At 39.5% G+C, this 24,331-nt stretch overlaps 1 protein-coding gene across 7 annotated transcripts in view; it reads right to left on the bottom strand.

The window, feature by feature from the left end:
* The window catches only part of Ate1 (arginyltransferase 1), a 114,781-nt gene that overhangs the window by 51,135 nt on the left and 39,315 nt on the right, over positions 1–24,331 (bottom strand). For all 7 annotated transcript variants that reach the window (XM_032892459.1, XM_032892460.1, XM_032892456.1 and 4 more), the window contains 2 exons: positions 16,100–16,281; positions 14,609–14,708 (listed from right to left, as the gene is read on the bottom strand). In XM_032892459.1, coding sequence (XP_032748350.1) covers positions 14,609–14,708; positions 16,100–16,281 — 282 coding nt within the window. The remainder of the gene's footprint in view (positions 1–14,608; positions 14,709–16,099; positions 16,282–24,331) is intronic.

Below are 24,331 nucleotides of genomic sequence, written 5' to 3'. Positions count from 1 at the left end.
AACTCTAGATTTTTCTGGCAGATCTCACTGCATAGAAACATTAACTACCTTTAAGTTAATGTAAAGGTTATATATAAGCCCTTAAAGAAGATTTTTGTATAGCATTAGCATCATAAGTGTCTAGATAGACAGGGTCATGTCAATATACAAAAAACCATTTCTCTAATATAAACCAATCAATTTGTATGTTACTTTTTAATATCAAGAGTCAAATTACTCATGAAAACACAAATGTAAAGCCTATAGATTTGAATGGCGGCAAACCAGTAACACTTTAAACAAGATCCTTCAACTCTGGAACTTCTGACATTTGGGCTTTACTGTCATTTGGGCTTTCCTGTGCACTACAGAAAGCTTGGGAGCACCACTGACTTCTATCTCATTAGAAGTCAGTAGCACAGACTTCTTCAACCATCTCAACTGTGACCCACAAAGATATCTGTAGACATTAGGGGCACTATGCCATGTACAAAGAGAGACGCACAGTGGGTCTCTATTCAGTTCACTTCACTGCCCTTCTCTCATATGTTAGAGCATGGAAAAAGTTAATGTAAGGGTATATTGTACAATTACACAAAGTTTATTATCACACTCCCCACAAAGTTACTTTATACCGTATTCTAGTTGTTATTTTAAGGGTTTTAGTTACAACGGTTCATATATAATTAGATGTTGCTGAGGTCCAATTGTCTCCCTCCAAAATTCATGCTGAAACTCATTCCTCAGAATGGTGGTATTAAGAGGTGAGCTTTAAGAAGTAATTCAGTAGAAAGGACTCCCATCTTCATGAAGAGACCAGTGCTTTTTAAAGGTGCTCCATCTTATAAATGGACTGGTGTTTTTTTAAAGTAAGGAAACTAGCTAAGGTCTCTTAAGGCACAGCATTGGTTCCCTGTGTCCTTCTATCCTTTCTATATGACATAGAGGTCAGGGTGCCATCTTAAAAGCAGAGAGAATTGCTCTCACCAGACATAGAAACTACCCGTGCCTGGATCTCAGACACCCCAGACTCCATATATGTGAGAAATGAATCCCTTTGCTTGTTTTGGATATTGTTTTTAATTTTTAAGACAAAAAAAATGGAAACAGACATGCCACGGGAGGCTAGTTCTCTTCCTTCACCTTCCTATGGATTCTTGGCATCAAATTCAGGTTACCAGGTTTCTACCGTGAGTGCCGTAGCCTGCTGAGGCATTTCACTGACCCTGCTTTCTTGTTTTGTGACAGGATCTCATGTGGCTCCATGAGCTGTCCTGGAACCTGATACGTGGCTAAGAATGGCCTTATCCTGATCTTCCTGTCTGGACCTCCTAAAAGCAGGAATGATAGGCATGTGCCGCTATACCTGGCAATGTGCTATTTTCAAGATAGTCAGTCCCAGGTGTTCAGTCTATTGTTTGTGTTTTAACAGTAGTATAAATATACTAAGAGATACTTCTAAAATAATTTAATAAATTATAACTCAAATGATACAACACAGTTTGACAATTACAAATGTTTTAAATTAAATACAATGTCTGAGAAAAATCTGAAGAACACAAATGGAAGCACAGTTTGCCTCTCTCTGACAATGCAAACACAACAGTGTTTTCATTATCTCTTCTCAAAGTGACCTTGTCCTTAATATTACCAAAATAAGATAACCTGTAGAAGTGCCAAACAATGCAAACATCAGACCCAGGCTGCATTCTCCCGACCCAGTGACCAAATGACTCATGAGCCACGCACCTACACTTACACATCTAAAGCGACCCTGAACCCTTACTATAAGGCAGGGATAGCGCTACAACAATTAATGAGCTCAACTGTCCAGGAGCTGAGACTCTAATGAAACAGACTTTGGGGAAATTCCATGAGTCAATGCCATCCACACTGGTGTCAAACATGCACTGCAATGGAAACAATACACTGAGTCAGAAGGGCAGCAAGGCTTCACAAAGGAGGCAGAGTTGAGATGACTCTTGAAAGGTGAAGAGGAGGAAAGGGAGGGTGACAAGGACCACACTATCGGCTGAGAATGAGAACATACTACATGAAAGCAGAAGCTACAGCCACGGCCCACACGTAGGTTCTTCTGGGAGTCACAAAGACAGCTCTTACCAAAGATCCCTAACAACAAGGAGGGACTAAAAGGATGCTCCACAAGAAAACAGTAGATCTTTAAAATTCACACAAAAAAATTAATTTCTCTTTCAAAAACAACTTGATTCTTGGGAAGAGTGAAATATTAAGTGAATTATTAAATTTCAGTGTGGAGTTACTGGCTATTTATTTATTATAGTATTTAGAGAACATCCAGGGACTCAGGATGTAGTTCAGTTGTTAATATCTCCTTGCACACATGAAGGCCTGGCACCACATAAATCAAGTGTGATGGCTAAACTTCAACTTTTATCCTACAAACTAAAATCGTATTGATAAAAGGAATACCTCGCTATTGTATTAATTCATTTCCATTAACCTGAAAACCACAAATGAGGTACTTAAGGGTAGTGTTTAAGTTACTTTTTTCTATTGCTGTGACAATTTACCATGACCAAGGCAACTTATAAACTAAAGCATTTAACTCTAATTAGGCTTATGGTTTGGAGGGTTAGAGTTCCAACAACGACAAAACAAAGGCATGGAGGCAGGGACAGCTAAGAGCTCAGATCATGATCCAAAAGCAGGAGGCGGAGTGAGGAACAATGGGAACCTCAATGCCCTCCTTGCAACATAACCTTCAAAGACCATACCCTATTCCTTCCCAAACAGTGTCACCAACTGGAGATGAAGACTCAAACATGAGCACATGGGGGCCACCTTCATTCAGAGTCCACAGGGAGGAGTGAAGGGATAAATCAGCAGCACCATTCCTTTATGCAGTCTGCATTCCCAGTGGATTGCTGTCCCTTTACTCCATATTAAAATACCTTAAAAATGTCAATTTCAAAGATAGTGATACTCATTTACAAGCAGTCCATTAAGGTGTCAGCACACATCTTTCACACATTTGCTATACATGGCATCAGAGAATAATATTGTTGTACTCTGTCACCTAACAATATAATGGACACTTAAATCAATAAATTTAAACATCATCATTGCTTTAACATGCAGGCCACTGATGGTCTCTTAAAAGCATAATTCAAAAGCAAGAGAACATAAAGGAAAAAACAGGCTACATAAAGCATTTCCATGGCAATAGAAAGGTAAAAACATCTTAACACAGACACCAAAGTACCAACTTTCATCATGAAGGAAAACTGGTAAACATTGGGATAGTGAAATTCTATGTAGCATGTAATTTAAAAAAAAAAAAAACAAAAAACACACACTTGTTCTGGCTAGGTGCCGGCATCAGTAGTCTCTGTCTGTTCTTAGCCTGGTGCAATGGCCCGAGACTATGACCGGTGACTGCTGCCACTCATTTCTCTGGCTGGTTTGGCGAAGATGCTCTGGCAGGTGTCCCTCCAGCTCTTACAGCTCTTGTTCAAACAACTACCTCGCCACCACTACCCACACTGCAACCTGGATCTGCCAATGACACTGCTGCCACAGGGCTCCACCCTCTCATCACACACCTGAATCGTTGTGAATGGAAGACACCAGACAATATTAATTTTAAAATCAACCGCTAGGCACAGAATCTATTGTCCTAGACTCATCATCTATTCTATGTTTGAAATTCTTCCAGTAGCAAAAGCCACCACTGGGTCTGACAATTCCCTCACCTACATTGAAAGGGCCATTTTTTCTTCTCCTGTGTCCTCCTCCTCTCTTACGCCCAGAAAACTCACCTCCCCCTCTTTACCCAGCGACTGGCTTCTTGCGGTCTTTATTAGCCAATCAAATAACTAGAGAAAGTCCTCCTACACTTCCTCTCCTTAAAAGATGCATAAAAGCAAGCAATGAGTCAATGGCGATACCATAGAGCATTTATCCAACAAATGATTGTTATCCATGATGTATAAAGAATACATACAAATAACTGGCAAGTCACCCTGTTAATAAGTGGTCATAAAACCTGGACACATGACCAACGGCCAACAATCAAATGACAAGGTGCTCACACTGACAATAAACAGCAAAATGCAAGGCAAAACTACAACATGCCACTATTCCTTATATATTAGTCAATATATTGAGAGGATGCTAGGAGTAGGGTCATATATTTGAAGAGCGTCTTAAGAAAACAGGCACTATGAAACAAGCAAGTATACACATACCCTGTGATCTGGCAATCTAGGTCTATACTCATTACAATACACAGAGATGGTCAGCAAAGACATGTAAGTCAGTGTTCACATCTGTACTTGTATTAGTCAAATAGAGAACAGCGGGCTGGAGAGATGGCTCAGTGGTTAAGAGCACTGACTGCTCGTTCAGAGGTCCTGAGTTCAAATCCCAGCAACCACATGGTGGTTCACAACCATTTGTAATGAGATCAGATGCCCTATTCTGGTGTCTGCAGACAGCTACAGTGTACTTATATATAATAAATAAATAAATAAATAAATAAATAAATAAATAAATAAATAAATCTTTTTTTAAAAAGAGAAAACAGGAACGTGAAATGCAATATATTCATTAAATACAATGCTCCAGTCATCTATTGAAGAGAGCCGACATTACATACAAACAGAGGGATAAAGCAGGCAGACACGATGTCTGGATAAAGGCCAGTTAAAACACTACACATACTTTCATTTACATAAAGTACAAAACCAGGCTAAACTAGAATAAGGTCAGAAGACAATGGTAATCTTTGGGAATGGCAAATAATTAGGGGAACCTTATGTGCTGGCCACACTCTGCTTCTTGTTTTAGGTGACACTGAGATGTCTGCCTTGTCAAAATGTATCAAGTTACACCCTTAAGACCAGGGTAGTATGTGTGTGTGCACAATATGCAGTGTGTGTGTGTGTGTGTGTGTGTGTGTGTGTGTGTGTGTGTGTGTGTGTGTATACACACACACACAATATTCTAGTAACTAGTCTAGTCTTAACAAAATCAATTATAGGCAGGGCATAGTGATATACACTTTTATTCTCAGAACTCAAATTTCTGAGAACATAGCCAGTTTGTTTGTCTAAATGGCAAGTTAAGGACCAACCAGGACTACACGGTGTATCTAAATGTAAAAAATACAAAAATAAAAAAAATATATAAATTATACATAGAAGTGAAAATAATCCACATAAAATATAAGCTACACTGGAGATAAGAATCCTAAGTTTTCCTAAGTCCAAAGTTTCCAGTAGAACCGCCTGCTTTGTATGCAGTACTCACTACTTCCTTTTACTTCTCAGTTTTATCTTCATAGACACTCATCTGCCTTTCCTATGCAAAGCACACACACACACACACACACACACACACACATATTCTAACTCTTCAATCAATAAGTTAGTTGCACATTAGTAACAACAATAAACAAGATATCCTAGAGATGAACAAGGAGAAAGCTGTCTGTCTATCTTTCTTTGCCTTAACATCTATCATGATCTTTTGGACAGAGTAGGTTCTCCATGAACATGAACTAAGCAGATATATCTATAAGACAGGGCTCAAAGGACCTCCAGATAAAGAAGTTAAACTTGAGAAGAACTCTTGGAAGCAGAGATATTACACTTCTAGCTTTGCCAAGTAAGAACGAAACAAAGAGAGAAACAGACACTGACTTTATGGTGGCACAAGTTTGGTTTAGAAAGAAGGGAAAACATTTCCTGTTGGGATACACTGTATGAAGGTGTGTCTCTGTATGATCAGTAGTTAATTCTGTACTGGTGGAGAGTCAAATGCTGGTAGGATCCTGGTACTGTTATTTCTAAGAGTCATCACCGGTCTCATATTTTGTAAATATTCACTCGTCCTTACTAGCCTAGAAACAATCTAGATCTAGAAACAATCTGATTGGCTGTAAAAAGAGCTGAGAGCCAATAGCTGGGCACAGAACTTCAGGGTAGAGAGGACACTGGGAGAAGAGGCAGAAGCAGGAAATTTGCTAGGAACATGGAGATCTGTGGACTGACCAGAGTGAAAGAGAGATAGAGCTGGTGGTATCAGGACAAGTCCAGTTAAGTTTAGTCGGGAGAAAGACTAGCAAAAGGCCTAAGAATAAAAATATTAAAAAGCCTCTGTGTCATTATTTATATCTCTGGCAGGTCCAAGATAGCCCCACTATAATTTCCAGTACAAGGGAGCGCAGTAAGTTTGTGGGCAAAGAAAGAGAGTGACTGGGTCATATAGACAAGGGAAGCAAACACTCTTCTTTAATAGATCAGGATAAAGTTCGTTCAGGCACTAGTATTTTTCCAAAACTACAGACTCCTGATAATTATTCTAAGGTTAGGAATTATGTACTACTCCTAAACATTTTATTTCATTGCAGCGTTGACAAAAATAAATAATAGGCATATGGTTAAAAGGAGTGATTTTCCCCAGTTAATATTTAACTTTAAAAGGAGTTAGCTCAGTGGGTAAAGGCACTTGTTACAATGCCTGACCACCTGGGTTCTAGACTCAGAACCCACAGGACGGAAGGAGAGAACAAGCTTGTACAAGTTTTCTCTGCCCTCTCATGTGACATTCATGTGTACTCACACAAATAATAAATGTAAAACTAAATAAAAACTGAAGTGTTTTAGGTTAGTCCAAAATGAAAAACATATAATTATCAAAAATCTAACAATAGTATTTATGTGAACTCCAATTCTTTTTTAAAAGGTTTATCTTTATTTTTGTATATGCATATATGAGTGGGTGTTCCATGTGCACAGGAGTACCTGAGGGGATCAGAAATGGCATTTGATCCCTTCCAGCTACGTTGCAGATGGCTGTAGGCTGCCTGATGCAGATGCTGGGGAATCATACTCAGGTCTTCTACCACAAGAGCAACAAGTGCTTTTACCCAGAGTTACCTTTGGTTTAGATGCTCCTTTATGTTAATAAAAATAAATGTGAGTTAATGCAAGCACTCGGCAAGTCGAATCAACCACCTTGATCTTGATTTCCTCATGTGTAATGAGAAGCTTAGACCAGAGGACTCCAGGGGAACTACTTTTGGTTCCAATATGCCACATGTCTTCACTTGAGACAATTTTAGAAACATAATTTTGTGATGAGTATCAGATTCTTTACCTCCCAGTGCCTCTAGGAGGCATCAAAAATCCCTTACTAAAATTACTCTGTAGTGATTTGTTTTACTATGTCTAATCCATTGGACAGTTAACATTAAAAAAAAAAGATGCTGAATCAAAAGAATCCACTATTCTGTTCTGTGCTGTGGGTAATGATGAGATCATTTGTATTTCTTTCAGTCCAGCAATAGAAAAGTCACTACCATATGTAACCACATGTAAGGCCCTGGTCTGCTAGACTGTAGTAAAATAACATTTGCTGGTCTGTTTGGTCAAGAACCTTTGAAGCTCAGGGGTTTCAGTAGCACAGGATTTTGCTAATGCAGCTCTGTTTAATAGCAATTAACATTTTTATAGGAGCTTTTGTAACAGTAATGCCAAAACCTTCTTGTGGGCAAAGTCCTGTAGAATTCCAGGGGTCCTGTCTGCCCACAGTCCAGCTGAGGCATTCAGTATAAGCAGGACTGGCTCAAAGATGAACTAGCCCTTTGTTTCTTTTCTGCTACTTCAGAATCCTTTCTGGTGTTTCCACTGATGTCTGGCCATGTCATGATACCAAAGAAGACTGCCTGAAATCACTGTTTACTCTGGCCTGCATACAGTCTTCTTGAAGAACCTCATCAAAACACCCCTTTGAGAATACAACAGCCTCTCAGCAGGACTGAGAGATAACACTGAGCAAAGTATTTTAAGTTATGTCTAATTTTAGTATACTCCAAAAGTAATCAAGTAGTTTTTAAATGTATCAAAAACAGGTAAAAAGAAAAATATAATGTAAGCTTGATATATAAATAGTAAGGATTTGAAAAATTCTTTTTTTAAAAAACTTTAGCAAAATAAGTAAAAATTTTGAAGTAAAACCTTTTCGCACAGAAAGAAAACGGATATACATAAATATAGGATAAATATTAAGATGTGAATAAAGGAATTTGAGAAAATAACACACCAAAGATGGAATAATTAGAAGGAAAAAATTCACCATATATAAGGGAAAAATCTGAACAAAGCTGAAAGGATTTTTTTTTTTAAATAAAGGCTTACTGCACAACCTTAGAGGTTACAAAGTTAATGTATGATCACAGAAACATATTTATACCAATGGCACCATTAAAAATAAAATATAGCAGCAGAGATGGGTCAGCAGTTAAGAACACTGGCTGCTCTTCCAGAAGACTCAGGTTCGATTCCAAGCAGCCACATGGCAACTCATAACTGTCTATAACTCCAGTTCCAGAAGATCCACCACACTTTCTGTCCTCCTCATGCATTAAGCACACAAATGAGGCACAGACATACATGTAGGTAAAACACATAAAATATATCCTTAACCCAAACCATCTTCGGTAATGTAAATGCTGCAAACTAAGGAACCGTAAGCAAGAGAGGAGAATGTACAGTAACATGTGCTGTTTATATAATTATCAAGATGACCGCATGGTGATTTCATCTTGTAGTGGTCATCATTAGTAACTCAAACAAAAGCAAAATCTGTTGACATGTGACAATGACTTGCTAAATAAGAGCTTTCAATAAAAATCTTGTAAAGATGAAACTCTCACTAACTACACAGAATCTCTGTGCAGTACAGAGAAACTCAGTGGCTCTGCAAAACCTCTCACTTTGAGCTACCATAACAACTGCCCAGCTCTGCTTATTCTAGGACATGAGGCTACACAATCAACACAGGGTGATTTCTATATCTACAGCACACTTCTGTAATCTGTGTAGCAAACTGCCACAACACGCAGTAGCCTGAAACAGTAATTTATAACTCAGGAGTCCTTGCAGATTAGAGCTCAGCTGGTGCTTTGCTGTTGGTTTTCTGGATTCAATGATCGTGCAGTTACACTGAACCATCCCAGGTAGCTTCAGGCATCAGATAGGCCTCTCTCTCCAGTAGAGCAGCTGGACCTTTTACATGACACCTGGCTCAAAATATAGACGTGAAACATTCTGGTCCTCCAAGGCTAAAGCCCAGAAACCCTAAACGACTATTTACACGGTATCCATCAGTCAGTGAAAGTCAGTCACCAGGCCAGTCACTAGGAGGCAAATGAACACTAGCTCTGATGGGCAAGGAAAAGGCAGTGGCCATGAAGACCTCCAATCAACTCTATATGGAAAAGACAAAATCATCATTTGAGCATGATTCTATGACAGGTTTCTTACTCAGTAATACAAAGCAGGCAGAAAGAGCTACTTTGTCGATATCAGACATGCTTTTATATGTATATTTTGTATAACAAAATACATAGATATTAATTTGGACAAATCTGTACAAGAAAATCCAAAAAATAAAAACATTAATGCATCTTCAAGCATAGTTAAATACACTTGGTATATTGCTTTATGTACCGCCCTGTAAATACATACAAGTTGTAAATTTCCTTAGTACATGGGTGGGGGACAGCAGTTGAATTTGAGTGTTTTCCTTTATCTCCACCTTACTTTTTAAGACACAATCTCTTTTCAAACCCGGAGGTCAGTGGTCTGGCTGGACTGGCTGGCCAGCAAGCTGAGTGTCTGCCAGTTCTTGTGCCTCAGCACTGGAGTTACAGACAGACATGGCACACCCAGCTCTTTAAATGGATACTGGCTACCAAAGCAAGGTCCCCATGCCTACTCAGCAGAGTCATCCCAGCCCCTAAGAAACAATCTGAACTAGAAATATTAAAATTAAAATCAGTAGTTTCTTGAAAATCCAAGTGCTCAAAAGCAGTGATTCCAAGCAAATGCTGTTTTTACAAAATAAATTTATATAAAAATTCTAACATACCATGAGATCTACAAAATCACTGATACAACTTCATGACAAAATATCTCTCCCTCAAAGATAAAATGTGGACACGAATTAAATGGAAAGAGTTAAATGGTTTTTTGGCTTTTGTGGGGTTTTTTTGTTTGTTTGTTTGTTTTGGTTTGGTTTTTGTTTGGGTTTTTTTTTTTTTTTTACTTCAATTCATCCCCTGTCACCTATCTTATTTTACAGTTCTGATAGTGTTTCTAAATTCTAAACAAATACTGACTTGGAGGTTCTAGAAATGGAAAATCCTTGAACTCCAAGTTACATTTTCATTCACCACTACAGATACCTTCAAAAGCACTTAACAAGTGAGAAATGCTAAGTTTAATACTGTTTGCAAGTACTGAGGCAATGGAGAATGCAGGCAAGCCTTTGGGACTGCTCTGATAACCCAATGCCTGGAATGTAGGTCAGCAGTACTGCACAGAATCTTAATTTCAGGTTGTCAATTTATAATGTGATTTTGCTTCCCACATTTATTACTCCTTAGAACATTATTTTGTATACTTTTCTTAAAAAAAAAAAAACCAACAACTTTTTCCTGTTGTGTAAATGTGTGTGGAATCATCTGCCATGGTGCACATGAGTAGGTCAGAGATAAAAATGCAAAAACAGGCTCTCTCTCCACCATGTGGTCCTAAGAACTGAACTGAGGACAGCACGAGGAGAGTTCAGGGTCTTTACCAGCTGATAGTTACACACACCCCTAACTCACTGGCCGTCTTTTTTTTTCTTTTGTCTTTTGATGCACTGTATTGCTGTGTAGCCCAGACTGCCTCAAATTGCTATTTTTCTTGCTTCAAGTTCCCAAGTGCTGGATTACAGCTGTGTAGCACCCTGTCTAACTCTGTATGTTTTTAAATTCCTTCTTCTTTTTTTTTTTTTTTTTTTTTGGTTTTTTTTTTTTTTGGGCTGGGGGCCGAACCCAGGGCCTTGCGCTTCCTGGGCAAGCGCTCTACTACTGAGCTAAATCCCCAACCCCAAATTCCTTCTTCTAATGTGCTGGTGAGATGGTCAGTGGTTAGGAGCACTCACTGGATGCTCTTCCAGAGGATCTGAGTTCAATTCCCTCCTCATCATTTATAGGGGATCTGATGCCCTCTCTGGCATGCATTATTCACACTGCTAACAACAAGCCCCACCCCATGCTGCTACAGCAACAGCCATACACAAGTCTTTCATCAGACCAAACAGCTTCCTCCACCCAGCGCTGCCCTGCTTCCTGCAATGCCACATCAGCCATCAGTTCCCTCAGTCACATCCTAAACTTTCCTTCCATCTGACACAGGGATTCCTCAAACAAGTAACACTTCAATGTTGAATTTTCAGATGTAACTTTAATGGAAGAATTATATACTTTTCCCCAATTTCCTGACTTTTCAAATGACTTTCTTCAGGATTCATGATTTCAAAAACATAGTCAAATGCCAGGAAGAACTTACTATGAGTAAATACTAGTCTTTATGTTTCCTTCGTTAAATTTAGAGAGAGAGAGAGAGAGAGAGAGAGAGAGAGAGAGAGAGAGAGAGAATGAGAATGAATGAATTTAGGGTTTGAGGGTTTTTTTTAAAAGATTTATTTACTTTTATTTCACATATATGAATGTGTATGAATGTCCTGCCTACATGTAAACACATGTACTGTGTGCATACCTGGTCCTAGGAAAGGCCAGAAAGAATGCTCAATCCTCTCCAACTGGAGTGTTGGATGATTGTGAGCTGTCATGTGGTGCTGAGAACTAAAGCTAAGTCCTCTGGAAGAACAGCCAGTGCTCTTCACTACTCAGCTACCCCTCCGGCCACCAGGACAACTTATAAATACGCTCTCTGGGCAGTATTCTTAGATACATTGTCTAAACGAGGAGGTGCTCATGGCACAGTGAGCTGAGACGCAGTGGTTTAGTGAGAGGACATGCTCTACACAGGTTTCCACAGCACTTTACACTGTACCCTCTGCTTCTAGAGACCTTACTAAAAGGAAGACAGTGAGTCGTGGAGGTAAAGGGGCTAAAAGAATATCAGACTGTAGGAAGACACAATAAGGCTTAGAAATTCACTACTCCTTGAAGCATCTTTGATATGTGCTAGCACAAAGGCAAGTATTCCCACGAAGTCCACAAAGTGAGCCTGTACATGTGTCATCAACAGAGGAAGGAGCTCAGTACCACTTTCGTCTGAGCAAAGGCAAGTGTTGACAGTTTTAAGTGTTTTTCCAGAAAGGCAAAGCTAATACTAGTTCTGAATTAAAAGGCCCAGCTAACAGCAAGCTCCTTGCGAATTTTAGTGCTTGTGTTAATACAACTAACTATCCAACTGAAAAAGAACATGTTCACACCTCAATACTAATCAACTATATCATCCTAAACCAGCCTGCTTTTCAGGGGTGAAAACTGAGACTAGCTGTTGCCAAGCAACCTCCCCACTCCCACACCTGTGTTGCCACCTCTTTGCCATCAGAATACTTACCTACACTCCATAACTAGAGTCACAGAATTACCATATTATCTAATAACTATGTGCCTGTCCCTGTGTTACAACATATTTGCGAAGAATCTATCCTAATCACACTCAAAACATGACTCTGTCGCCATCCCACACAGCTGATGTTTAATGCAACCACCTCCTCATTAGCATGTCTATTCATTCACAAGTTTTCATTAAGTATTAAACATAAATTATGTAGGGGTTAGAGAGATAGCTCAGCTGGTAAGATGCTGGGGAGAACCCCAGAACATAAGTAAAAGACTAGACATGGTGACACGTGCTTGCAATTCCTGAGCTGGAAGATAGAGACAGGCAGATCCCTGGAGATAAACTCACTGGGTAAAAATCAAGCCTATGAGAAATCTGCATTTTTTAAAATTGGATGGAACTTGAGCAATTACATTTGTGTGTGTGTGTGTGTGTGTGTTTGTGTGTGTGTGTGTGTGTGTGTGTGTGCGTGTGTGTGTACGCGCATGCGCACACAAAATCTTCTACGCAGCAAAGCCACTATAAGCTTGCTAGGAAACAAAATGAAGAGAACTATCAACAGACTTCACCTGGAATCTATAAACAGGACACACTTAAATTTGGAGGTGGGAAATGCTATTACTATATGAATATCAAATTTAGTTTTAGGATCCAGTATACACTGCAGGAGAAGTAATTCCTAAATGCAGAAATGATGCCTGAGGAAACCAAAGCCAGTCCTGCTTTTAGGGGCCAGGACTGCTGACAATGGAACCACCAGCTATTCAATACTCAACCTCAAAGCTTCAAAAGTCAAGGTCACCTCTACTAAGTCCAATAAATTATTCTTTCAAAGGACAGGAAGGGGAAAACAGTGGAAAAAATAGATTAAAGAGCTTTAAAATATATTAACCAAATGTAATTTTTGACCCTTGTTCAGGTCCTATGTTAACTAAACTAATTTAACTAAAGCAAATTATAAATCAGGATATAGGATCACTGACTATATCATAGAAAGTATTTAGAAACATTGTCAATACTCTTCAGGTGTGATGTTAAGACTGTAATCATTTCCAAAGTGTTCATGCTCATAAAAACATTTACAAATATAAGGATATTCTTATGGCCTCAGGTAACTCATGGTATAACACATGAGTTATAACTCATGGTAGAACACATACCTAGCATGTGTAAGGTCCTGGCTTTTATTCCTAGCACCTCAGAATACAAAACGGGGTAAGGCAGTCCTGGATTCTTCAGTTTACAAAGGCATCCATCCATGGCTGACATGGGGGCGCATATCTTTAATCCCAGCACTTGGGAGGCAGTGGCAAGCAGATGAGAGTTTGAGGCCACCACGGTTCACTTATCAAATTCCAGGCCAACTATGGCTGATTTAGACCCTATCTGCCAAAAATGGGTTATCCTTAGTATGTTTCAAAGTAATTTAAAAGAAGATGAAGGCAGGAACTGAGTAAAGGAACAGGTAGGAGAAGGCAGACGCATCACTGCAGAGCCGTGGGCACACAGTAAGTAGCTTTTGCTTTGACGTGTTTTTAAACTGTTTCACATTATTTAGGGAAAAAAAAAATCCTTCTTATAGACAGGACAGGTCTCCCTAATGTCTATCTCTTCTTTCTCCTATGATGGCCTCATAGGTTTGGAACTCTGACTCCTGTCTCCCCATAAACATACACTTCATTTGAGCCCCTCCTTCTTTCCTCCTCCACTCTGTGGAAGAAAACCCCATATCCTCCTAGGCCATCTACCAACCACTACATGACCTCATTTTATGCTACGATTTCCCTAGCATCACCTGCAATATACACTGTATATTGAGATCCCACTGTATTTCTGTGGCCTTCAGAGCTAACCACTCCTCAGTGAAGCAGACAAGAGTGATAGTCTCAGTGGCACAGCAGTCTGATCCTCTTAGCTCCAAACTACACTGAAGAAGTATCAACAGCCTTCACTAAAGAGACTCCTGATAACTATTTTTTAAAAGGAAACTGCAGAACATCCTTAAATCTCACAACGAACGCATAGCATCATGTCAGCACAGTGGAGGATATGATCCTCTCATTTCAGAAAGAACTCCTTATGAGAGAGCAAAATAGTCTCCTTAATAATCCATTACCCGCATCTACATGCCAAGGGCTGTGCCCCAAGATGCACACTGTACTGGAAAGTCATCTTCTGTAACAGGAATGGCACAGGCATGAAACTGACATTACCTTGTATCTCATCTTGGGACAGGAGTGAATGTAGAAACCCATGTAATAATAGCTGAGCTGTGATGTTTTCTCATGCAGTTGTCTAGTAAAAGCAATTTCTCTGCCAAAAACAAAACACAGTTAATTTTGGTTTCGATTTTCAAATAAAACCTAATGGAAAGTATCAAAATACTCAACTCTAAAAAGAGAACTGTTTTTTAAAATACAAAATGATTATTGCTACAGAGGTACCCCAATAAACTCTAAATTATTTCAAATAAATACTTCTGAGTTCAGATTTTATACTTTAATGGGAAAAAGAGCTGATCTACAACCAATATTACATAAAATAAAGGTATTTGTAATTATTATCCCATATGCCCTAGAATGTTCAAGGAATCTATGCCATTTTAACAGCACAACAAAATTTTTAAAATAGCCAGTAAGTTCAGGGAAGATTATATATGCATTATACACAGCCCTTTTGGCATATATGATTCACAAGTAGCACAGTGGACACATTTCCCTAGAATGCGATGGACAACAGACAGCACATCCTCTCTTCTTTCCAGGCCTTCTCTATCTGTTAGCAGAGATGAGGGCTGCCCAGTAGAGAAGCTGAATCTTCACTGCAAGGCTTGTATGTGAAGTGCTTGTAATTTGTAGTGAGAGAAATCTTGGCACAAAATTTCCCTACTTTTCCAGCTGAATAAGTAGGCTGTATAGGACAGTGTTAATTTCCAAAGCACGAAGAACATTTTTTTGCCTTTTGAAAATCTTCTTTCTTGTTCTTTTTTCTTTTTAATAGTAGCAATAAATATATAACATTCAAGAGCTTTTGTTATCTTCTCTTAGACAGGGCTTCATTTTAGAGTGTAGCCTATCCATAATTTGCTTACTATGCACGCGCGCACGCATGCCTGTAGAGACCAGAAGAGGGCCAGCAGGGTTCCTGGAGTTGGAGTTACACGTGGTTGTCAGCAGCTACCTAAGAGTGCTGGCAACTGAATTCCTATCTTATAAAAGAACAGAACTTTAGACTGTTGAGTCATCTCTCCAGTTCTAAAACTGTTATTTTAAATATTAATATAAGCTATGGGAGTACTGTTGTTATTAATATCAGATATCTGCTGCACCCATGGGGAAAGAACACACCAAACCAACACCAACAACGGTTCTACATGGTGAGATTTTAATGGGGGAAATGAGACAAGGGGAAGGGGCGAGAGAAAGAAGAGAAAAGAGGGCCAGGGCGAAGGGAGTCTGCCTTTTATTTGGAATGTGACGTAAAGGTTCCCAGGTAGAGGTGCAAACTGAGCCAAAAGGTGTTCTGGGAATGTCTGGTTGGTGCCATGGCAACAGTGACCAAACGGTGTCACTGCTAAAAGCAATTCCTGAAACCAACAAGTACTGTACCAGCAAATTAACACACTATCAAACGGGGACTCCTATCACACAATGAAATGTAGACAAACTGGTGTGATTCGTTACAACTGTGCAAAGCAGCCTTACCTTAATGCTGAATAGACACCCAAAGACAGGAATGAATAATCAGGATCATAGTACAGATACACAGAAGACACACAGTATGGGAGGATGTCTATCACCCCCACAGCAATGATCTTCCCGTCAAGCCAGTACTGCTGGTGAAAAGAGCCGTAACCACATTCTGGTCCATTAGCAGGGTGCTCTGCCTATGAAAAATCAGACACAGAAACATCAGCAGGGAGTCATTTTCCTTACACTAAAAAGATCTCTTAATCTAACTAAGCTTTTATTTTGAGTTAATAAGTCCTAAAATTTGGTTTGTTGTGACCACTGTCCAGATAAAGAGTACATTAACATGAAAAACTCAATCTTTAAAAATAAAGAGAAGGAAGGGAAAGAAAGAGGGAGGGGAGGAGGGGGGGAAGAGTAAGGGGAGGAAGAGAAAAGAATAAAAGAAAGGAAAAAAGAGAGAGAAAGGTAACTAATGTGACCCCCCTCATCCACAGGACCACAAAGAAAACAAAGTGAACCCATTAATCAGGATACATGTGACGCATTCCAACAGCTGACCAAAAACTTCTACAAGCGACAGGGAAGAGTCCGCACAAGCTGTTTAAAAATGTCCACAGAAACCATAGCCAACAGCGTACTTACAGTAAGAAACTAGACTTTTCGCTCTCCTTCCCCACTTCAGACTGTGAAGATAGCTGGGTCCTATTAGTATGAGATTTTAAGTCCTAGCTAATGTAAAAAAGAGAGGATGGGAATAAAGGAGCTGGGGAGCAAATGAGTGGAAGGGTCCTTGCCTACAAGTCCTGAGGCTGTTGGGAAGAGAACAAAAAAAAAAGGAAAGGAGGAAGACGGAGAGGAAGGGAAGGGAAGGAAAAAGAGAGAGGGAGAAGGGGATTATTTCAAAATAAGGAAGAGAAAAATCAACTCTTTCTTTATAGATGACTTGACTGTAAAAAAATCCCAAAGAATGGAGAAAAAGTGAAACTAATAAGTAATATAGCAAAGCCTAAACTGAAATGTTAAGATGTGAAATTCAGTTCTTTTCCTTTATAATAACAATGACAGGAAGGTAAAATTAAAAACACAATGAAAAGAAAGCTATGATTAAAGTTTACATGTATGGATTCTATTCACTACAAAGTATAAAACTTGTACAAAGGAAGTCAAAGACCTAAATAAATGGAACAACAATTTTTTAAAAGGTTTATTTATTGTTTATTTTATGTGTGTGAGCACACTGTCGCTGTCTTCAGACACACCAGAAGAAGGGCATCAGATCCCATTACAGATGGCTGTGAACTAGGGATTGAACTCAGGCAGTGCTCTCCAGCCAACACGCTTTTCGTGATGAAAACTGTTATAATAACAGTTCTTTTCAAGTTGCTGCACAGACAGTACAATCCCAACCAAAACTGCAGCAAGCCTATTAGCAAGAGTTTGAGAGGTCTAGATGAGGGATTAATATAGATGGAACATGGGCCCTTTTAGGGGAGAAGGCTGTTCTGTATGATACTGCATCATCAGCAAAGACATCATATTAAGCATTTTTATCAAAACTCAGCACTTTAAATGAAAGTAAATCTTAATTATGCAAAATTCTGCAAATCATGTAGAAGGTCTTATGAAGGCACACAAACCTTAACAATAAAATGTAACGGGAGTACAAATGTGTGGGACAGTCTTACTGGAAGAGCTGAATATAAAAAAAGATGAAATAATCAAGTCAGGAAATGAAAGCGGCCTGTGCAGGTGAAATTAAAAGGAAGTGTGCGTACTTACTACACTTTGATAAAACTGCTTCCCATGGGTACAGGTTAATAGTTCTGACACTGCTGGATATGTAAAAACAGACAGACAGACAGACAGCAGGTGGTAGGGTTTTCACTGCTGTGGCTAGAGCTATCCAAGTGACGATGGGTTATAGTTGAAATTGTGAGAACTCGGGGTTGGGGATTTAGCTCAGTGGTAGGCGCTTGCCTAGGAAGTGCAAGGCCCTGGGTTCGATCCCCAGCTCCGAAAAAAAAAAGAACCAAAAAAAAAAAAAAAAAAAAAAAAGAAATTGTGAGAACTCAGCTTGGCTTGCTGTAAACACAGATGGGTCCACACAGAAATGTGCACACTATAAGGATGTGCACACTCAAGAGTTCCTATACACACGCACTCCTCTTCTGTCAGCTGAGAGGACCTAAAAGAAACACCCCAGGAGAAATGAGCACGCCCTACTGCCAAGACCTTGGTACGTTTCTGTAATCAAAGAAACCTGTGCTAGGAGAAGTGATTGACTTTAGGACTGGGCAGGAAACACACAAATGAGCTTACTGGATCCTGGTGTCAGTACTCAAGCAGATCCACCCGTCAGCTATAGCTATTATTACTACACTATTTTAAACAACAAAATAAAAGTGATCTATAACTCCGAGTATAAAATCCATGTACCCACACCACTATATATCACTGAAAAATAATAAAAGAACAGAGAGAAACTTCCCATGCAGAAAAATATCAAATTTACATAGATATTCTGCCCTGAAGCCAAGGGAAGATATACATAAAGCAGGCCTGGTGTTGTTTTCTTTCTTTTGTTTTTTTTTTGTTTTGTTTTGTTTTGTTTTGTTTTCTCTAATTCAATTGTGTGGTTCACTAGTGTGAACTCTGTAAGTGACATCATTATGTCACAACATCAAAAGGTTGGACATGCCTGGCTCTCCTCTTCCACCATCATTTCAATGAGATGAGAAAGACCTAAGTCTGAGGATAACAGCCCCCTTTTTACAAGAAGCTCAGAAACCCTTGCTAAAGAAGCATCCCCATGTCATCAATGCTTACTGACTTGAGAATACCACTTCATTAATGTGTGGCTATCACATCTTAAATCTCTTTAGTTAAGGCCTTTTATCAACACTGCTTAACTGTCCCAAACACAGTGGGAAAAAAAATTACATATTACATAGGAAAGCACACTATTTGAGAAAAAAGAAAGTAAAGGACTATTTGCCTTAAAGCCAAAGACATCATGTAAGTTAACAGGTCTCAAAATCCCTTTATACTTAGAAAAGTAGAGAGAACTTCCAAGAGTTTATGTCTAATGGAACACATTTACAGATATTTACCAATTTACCAAAAGTGAGATTTTAAAAAAATGTATCTAATAATTCATTTAAAAATAACAGCAAGTTCAATATGTTTCATTCAGTCTGTGACAGGGAAAGATATTGCACTTTCCAAAATAAAAAACAATACATGAGGAGAGTTCCATGGTTCTGCCACCTGAGTCTCATGCCTGCCTGTGTATTTAATCCGCTGCATCCCTGAGCCTCTAGGAGATAATGTGTCCACTCGTGAGAAGGTGAGTCAGGAAGGCTAACGGCATCTCAGCACTGTGAAGACAGCAATGGTCTTGCGGACCCTCTGACACATGCAGCAAGGCATAAGCCACATTTTTTTCTGTTTTTAAAGTACAAGGAGCCTACAAACTGTAAGGTAAAAAACAAAACAAACAAACAAAAAACAGGACTGCTAATGCTTGCCTTCTGTTTCAGTTTCGAGAAACAAATGGTAAGAAACAAATAAAAGGAGACTAATAGCAAACTTATGCCAACTTCTGTTCAGTCTGAACGGCACATTCCCAAAGACCTTGTGTTTACTGAATTACACAGAGGGCACGCAAAATCATGTCAACTCCAACTGCTACCTTCTATCTCCTTCTAAGCCCGGCCAGCAGCAACAGGGTACCAGTACTTAATGTTTCTTTCCAGGTCCGCAGTTTGCAGTTAGGCTGTGCAAAGGAATAAATCAGAAAATTTTCACAAGATCCCCTGTTCCAAGGATTCAGCTGATAACAGGAAAAAATAATAAAGCTCCCCTCAGCTATACAGAAGAAAATCCACCTTGAATTCTGGGGCAAGATGGCTGGGCTTTGGTGATTAATGAGCTACGCAGTGCAGTTTCCATCTCCAAAGCACCAAGTAGGATGACATGAATATTAATAGGCCAGTTCTCACTTTCGCCAAACCGGTCCCCAAATGAGAGCTTATTTAGCCTAACAAAATACACCTGTCTCCTCACCCACCTGCCTTCCTGTGCCTCAAGTGTCACCCCAGACAGCAGAGGCTCAGAGTAATTAGCAAAGGGGAAGTCATTTGAGAGGACTTTCCAAAGGGAGTAAAGATGAGGAAGGAGAAGACTAGAGAAGACAGAACCTGAGTCCTCCTCCCTCCAAAGCAACCCAAAACCAGCTGTCGCAAACAGTTCTAGGAAACAAAAACCCACTACTGGTTTTCCTCTGAGTATGTTATTTTACAGCTCTGTAGGGACAGAGGTTAACCTGTCCAATTCTTTGAGGGGAATGAGTACTACCTGATGTTAGAGAACATCAGTAGTTGAGGGGAATGAATACTACCTAATGTCAGAGAACATCAGTAGTTGCTTTACTCTATCTAGCAATCAAATCTCAAATCTCCTATTTCATTAAATTACTTGCAAATGCTCTTTGAAACAATTTTAATGTTTACTGGTTTTATAGCAAATAACACATCGATTAAGTCAGACCATGTTTACATTGTCTGGATAAGATTATTGTTTTATCTTTTAAAAGCTTGTAGTTAAGAGCCCTAGGTCATTCAGTGAGAAGCTCGGGTGAGCTCACGGATGGAGGGTAGAGCAGAAGCACTCAGCCAAGCACCCTGGTCCTCACATCCTAAAGTGGCTCCCAGGCAGTGCTGCCACTGCTTGCTCTTTGCTGTGTCTTCCTCTTTACTCGGTCTACACTGTCAGGACAGGACTAGATCCCCACCACTGCACTACTGCACTAGGAGTTGGATCTGATGGCATGTCTTTGCTGGATGGATGATAAAGAGTTATTCTCTTCTGAACAACCGAAAATGGAAAATCTGGGTTTCTTCACTATTTTTATTTGTGTACTTGTAAAATAGTCATTACCTGAAACCATTATGTTTAGCATATTGCTAAAGTTACAAAACTGAAGAGTACATGTCTGTCCATAATCAGAAAAGCTTTTACTTCTATTTCCATAATGATTCCCCACTTCCAGGTGATATTAAATTGCATTCAAGTATGCGCTTCGTGAGCTGATTAAGAGATGAACAAGCAGGTATATAAACCAGTCTTCAAATTCCCAGAAAACAAGGCCCTTATAGAAGCTAACAGCTTAGAAGCAATTTTAAGAATTCAAATATACATAACTAAGGTGACTTTCAGATTAAGTCTACTGACATGAAATTTTTAGTTTAAGAAAAAAGTAGTATCTTCTTATATTTATATAGTATCACTGGATTTTAAATTAATGGTAAAAGACTTACCACAAATGGTTTTAATAAAAATATAAATAGAGAAAGAAAAAAGCTATTATTACTATAGAACTTACAGATTTTTTAAAAAATTAAATTGTTAATACTAAGTGCTTTTCCTTAACCTGATTTTTCTGTATTTTAAATCTTAACTCTCTCAATAAAACGACTTACAAAGTAAGGCACTTTCCGAATGGTTTACCAAAAGTAATGGAATTCCAAACTTTGACTCTACAAACTAGACAGTATTTACTGAGCTCTACAGCGCAGCCTTGGACTGCAGAGTTACTGGTATGAACTTCCCTTACTGCTGTCCAACCAGCACCTCCTGCTCTCACAGTCCTTCTTACAGGAAAACGTATTCTTTGGTGACAGAGCAGACTGAGAACTCAATGAATGCCAACATCAAACAAGACTGATGTCCCCATGGAGACTAATCCACCCCAGGATTTACTATTCAAGGTTTTTCTGAAGCATTCACGCACAACTAATGGGCAATGAAAACTGTCAGGGAAGATGACCCTAATTTTGAACACAGCTAAAAAGGTCTTGGGAGTAATGATAAATACTTCAATTGCTGAAGGAAAGATAGCTAACCTAGCAAGAAAATATCTTGAATTTTGAAGATTCCTAAACTAACTCATTTGTACAGAAAAATCTTAAACAAGACATATTTGTGACATTTTTCCATTTAGTATTTGAATTTCAACTTTAAGCATGCTTTCTTTAGTCTCAAAATCAACTTTTCATTTTTAGTCTCCCTGGGATTCGTTCAAGGAAGACTTTAGTAATTGCCATTTAATTTCACTAAGCAATACACACTTTGAATTTACACTGTCTCAACAATCATGTGATGTCCAAAACTAACCTGAAAAACATTCACCTCCTGACCAATCAGCTTCAGGAGCACTATCTAGCCACACATGCACGACGCTTACGCTGCATTCACCACAGCAAACTCAAGAAAGGATGCCTTCGGTTCAACTGTTTGGCCTTACTGGAAGCTCTGCCCAAGCCAGAACTGCCCAATAGGCATTAGATGCAAGGGAAGGGGACAGCTACCAAATGACGATCCAGTGCTTCTGTTCCAGATCTCTAATTAGTGCCTTTGAGTAATAACACTCAATTCCAATTCAAGTGTGTGGGTCACAATCTGAACCTACAGGATTATTTCCTAATATATACAGCTACAAGGAACAAGACCCTGCTCCTCTCTGGCTTAGCCAAGTGGTTCAGCCCATTTGTTGTCGTCGCTCCTCTTCTTCCTCCTCCTCCTCCTCCTCCCTCCTCCTCCCCTCCTCCTCCTCCTCCTCCTCCTCCTCCTCCTCCCTCTTCCTTCCTCCTTCCTCCTCCTCCTCCTCCCCCTCCCCTCCCTCCCCCTCCTCCTCCTTCTTCTTCTGATTTTTCATTATCACCATCAGACTGCTGACCATCACCTACAACTACCTATGCTTTCACTGGGTACCTCCTGCTACCTGGCTTTACCTCTTCAAATAAAGCTGGGCCTAAGCACTAGTCTAAAACAGGTAAAGGTTCCTACCAACTCAGTAGCTGGCCCCATCTCCACAGCACTGCAATCATGACAGCTCTCAGCATGTCGGGTTGTTGGTGTTCTCCCTCCACACTTAGGAGGAAAATTACCCCAACTCCAGCCCCTTCCCATCATGTCTCCTCTCCCTCTCACCACTCCTCCTTCCAAGTTCTGTGTCTTCCCAGAGGTTTTCCTAAGTCTTTTTCAGAAAGCCAAGCAGTTCTCCACTCAAAAAAAAAACCTTGAAAATGGTTTGAAAGCTTTTAAGGTATTCATGGGCTGGGATTTAGCTCAGTGGTAGGCGCCACCTAGGAAGCGCAAAGGCCCTGGTTCGGTCCCCAGCTCCGGAAAAAAAAACCAAAAAAAAAAAAAAAAAAAAAAAAAAAAGAGTATTCATGGCGTGTTAGCTAATATTATGAAGATTAATAAAATGGTGCTAGGGTTGGGGATTTAGCTCAGGGTAGAGCGCTTGCCTAGCAAGCACAAGGCCCTGGGTTCGGTCCCCAGCTCCGAAAAAAAAAAAAGAAAGAAAGAAAGAAAAAAGAAAATGGTGCTAAAGTATTATTTAAAGCATATCAATTTCAATACTGACCTCAGCTAGGTAGGTCACAGAGTGGAAAGCACAGTGCCATCCGTGTCTGACTCAGGTCATCTATTACATCTAAGATTCACCCCTGTTCCTTCAGATTGCACTGTACTCATTCACCAGTTGAGACAAGCTGAGTTCTTTCTAGCTTCTGGCTTTGATGAACAATGCTGGTATAATCATTCCTGTATAATTATTTCTGAGGATACAAACTTTTATTTCACTTAGACATAATCAAAAGAAGTGAGTTTCAGAATTATAAAGTACCTGTGATGTTTTGAAAAACAGCTGAACCTTGGCTCTACATTTCACTTTCCTACCAAGCAAGTAAGAGTTCTAATTTCTCCACACTGTGCCAATCCCTGTCTGTCGTTTGACTCTACTCATTTAGTGAGTTCACGGTGATTTTTCTCTGGTTTTAACTTCCATTTCCCAAATGAATATCAACAGACTGTTTCTCTTGTGTTTTCTAGACATCTGTCTCCTCTGGAGAAGCGCAACAGTTAAGTGTCTTACCCACTTTTAACTAGGGTCTACTGTTGTTTAATTAGAGTGCTATTGTATTCTGCTGGTTCTTGATGCCAATTTAATTACACTTTCCATCCTCTCCAATTTACTGAACTTTATAAAATACACCAGGATATGCTCTGGCGTGGTATACTTGAAAATACACCTATTTTAGATGTCGCAATGAAACCCATCATTTTGTATGCTAACAAATTTTAAAAGGGGACAGTGAAGAGATGTAGTTCAGTAGCGGAGTGCCTGCCCAGGCTATTCCATGCCCTAGATCCGATCTCTAGTACTGGGAGAAACAAAAA

Source organism: Rattus rattus, chromosome 2 (genome assembly GCF_011064425.1).
Source record: "Rattus rattus isolate New Zealand chromosome 2, Rrattus_CSIRO_v1, whole genome shotgun sequence".
Lineage (NCBI taxonomy): Eukaryota > Metazoa > Chordata > Mammalia > Rodentia > Muridae > Rattus > Rattus rattus.
This window is presented reverse-complemented; position numbering and strand designations above follow the sequence as displayed.